The sequence below is a fragment of the Amphimedon queenslandica genome, unplaced genomic scaffold, assembly GCF_000090795.2.
Source record: "Amphimedon queenslandica unplaced genomic scaffold, v1.1 AMPQUscaffold_11083, whole genome shotgun sequence".
NCBI lineage: Eukaryota > Metazoa > Porifera > Demospongiae > Haplosclerida > Niphatidae > Amphimedon > Amphimedon queenslandica.
The window spans coordinates 4,609-7,164 of NW_003548672.1; the positions used below are offsets into that span (position 1 = coordinate 4,609).

The 2,556-nt window shown below is 36.2% G+C and overlaps 1 protein-coding gene across 1 annotated transcript in view; it reads left to right on the top strand.

Moving 5' to 3' along the window:
* The window catches only part of LOC109589635 (uncharacterized), a 6,688-nt gene extending 4,467 nt beyond the window's left edge, over positions 1–2,221 (top strand). The window contains exons 8-11 of the mRNA XM_020005693.1: positions 59–141; positions 412–736; positions 1,181–1,344; positions 1,962–2,221. Of these exons, the coding sequence (XP_019861252.1) occupies positions 59–141; positions 412–736; positions 1,181–1,344; positions 1,962–2,112 (723 nt within the window). The 3' untranslated portion in view covers positions 2,113–2,221. The remainder of the gene's footprint in view (positions 1–58; positions 142–411; positions 737–1,180; positions 1,345–1,961) is intronic.
* Positions 2,222–2,556: the final 335 nt, after the last annotated feature.

Below are 2,556 nucleotides of genomic sequence, written 5' to 3' on the forward strand. Positions count from 1 at the left end.
TCATAATATAAATAAATAAATATTTCTTAGTAATGTCATGTATTATTTTATTTTAGAGTGGATACCGAAATTGAATCAGTACAAGCGTAAGAAAGTTAATCACGGGAACACTGAACCATTCACTCCTTTATTAATTGAGAGGTAAAACCACACCCACCAATACATTTACTATGTACATGTAAATATATTACTGTAAATGGCCTCTCATTCTAGTGTACACCTCCATTTAACGGACAGCACCTAGTGTACCAATTACATTCCTTACTGTATAAAATAACCTCCACATAAAGGACACCTCTGTATAACAGAGACACTGTCTTGATCCAAAGTGTCCATTATATACATGTAGAGGCTAGTCTGTACATACACATACTCTAATCATTATTAATAATATTCATTATCTTTTCCCAGTCCTTCCCACCAACATCCTCTCAAAGTATCCACTCTAAGACGTAACTCCTCCTTCTCCCTCCCAGTGGGCGTGGCCTATGACTCCATATTCCTATTAAGTAGTGGGCGTGTCACAAGTATTGGACCCCGAGGACAGTTCAACTGGCAGACTGATACTGAAGCAGATTGGGATTTCGCTACTGATACTATTTATAGTAACAATGAGTCGCCGGTAGGTGGGGCTGAAGGGGGCGGGGACAAGAAGAGGAAGATGGAGTATGATTTTGTTAGTGAGTCATTCAGACCATCAATGTCAGCTCTAGCTCTTAAATCATATGGAAAGAAAGTAATTAATTAAAATACATGTACAAATGTACATGTACAGTAATAATGTAGCAAGAAGCAGAATACCATGCAAAATATGTCTTTGAAACATCCCCTAGATCTACATGTACATGTAAAAGTGCATGTACATATACATGTAAGGCCTGTTTTAAGGTGTGTGTGCATGTACATGTATAAGTAATTTGATACCTGAGATATCTGCTTGAGGTGAAGCTGAGGGCAGATATCAAGTGATTCAAGTATTACATTACTGATACTCATGGACTAGTACATTATGTGTATATGCTGCATTTTAGCTTGGGGTTGTATTGTAACTATTCATGTACTGAGATTAGTTGAATACATGTACTTGTATATACATGTACTTATTGCAATATTTATTCCCAATTTATTATTATTATTATTATATTATTATTGTTATTATTATTATTATTATACCTTATAGGATCATATACTACTGATAGGCTGGTATTCAGTGACAGTATTGGATGCTACTGATGGTTCAATACTAGTCCAACACATACTCTCCTCTCCTCCTTTATCCAAACCAGTCATTAGTGACTTCACTGATGATTCATCCAATGACATTATAATACAAACACAACATGGGTGAGAATTAACAGACTAAAATACCGTATAGTGGGTAATTTTGGAGGGGATTAAATTTGGCAAATTTGGCGTTTTGATAGCCATTTGCCAAAATAAAACCCCACCATTTTGAGCCATTATACACATGCTCATGGCACCTGGCCACAAATTCGCCAAAATTAAAACCCGCCAATTACCAAAATTTAGCAATTCGCCAAAATTTATCCCCTCCAAATTTACCTGCTATACAGTAATGTATGTACATGTACTGTAATACTAGTGTCAGTTTAATGGTAAGGATTTTATTTGGTCTGTGATAAGCAATTAGCCAATTGGGCCACAGAAATTTTAGCTGTATGGCATAGGCCATGAAACTTGTATATAGAATGAAGCAAATATAGCATATTGGCTGTCTAGCTGATTTTCTAATCATTGCTCATCCATGCAAAAATTGTCATGTGTTCATTACGTTTTGTAATACTACATGTATACACAATGCAATACTTGGTAAAGCATGAGAATGAAACTGTTTACAGTAATTGGACAGACTTTATTATTATTATTCATGTACATGTACATTGTTATTCTAAAGTTTCAAGTGAACTGTTTTCCTAGCATTATCATAGTCTTTTCTTTAGTCTGATAGGATTATCACTGGTCCATAGATCAGGTTTCCTCCACTCCACTATATTGTCATTGTTCATTGGATTCATTATTGTCCTGGTGGCTGTGTACACTAGACAGAGAACTGGTTTCCTCATGCCTAAGATAAAGGAGGCACAAGATTAATGACTTGTAACTGAGAATTGATCTCTGTGTGTATGTGTGTACATTTTTTTATAATTATTGATTTGGCATGATTTACTTTTTGCTTTCATTTAATGCTGTGTTTACACTACAGAAGTGGGCCAAACCATGCTGAACCAGGCTGAGCTGGCCCTGCTGTACTAACCATGCTAACCCAGCTCAGTTTGGTTACTGTTTATCAAATGAAACTGTGCTGGCCCACTTTAAACAGGGTTGGCTCAGTTAAAGAAGCTAGTGTAAACGCAGTATTAGCCCATTTTGCTCCAGTCAGTTCTCATGTACCAATCAATATTCATCCACAACATTATTACACAGTACACATTATATGTTTCATGGTGTTGGTGGGTATGTTGATCTAGTCCAGTATACATCCTCCCATTAAGGCTGTCTGTTTATAAAGGCTATGGTAGTTCAATAGCAGTAGGA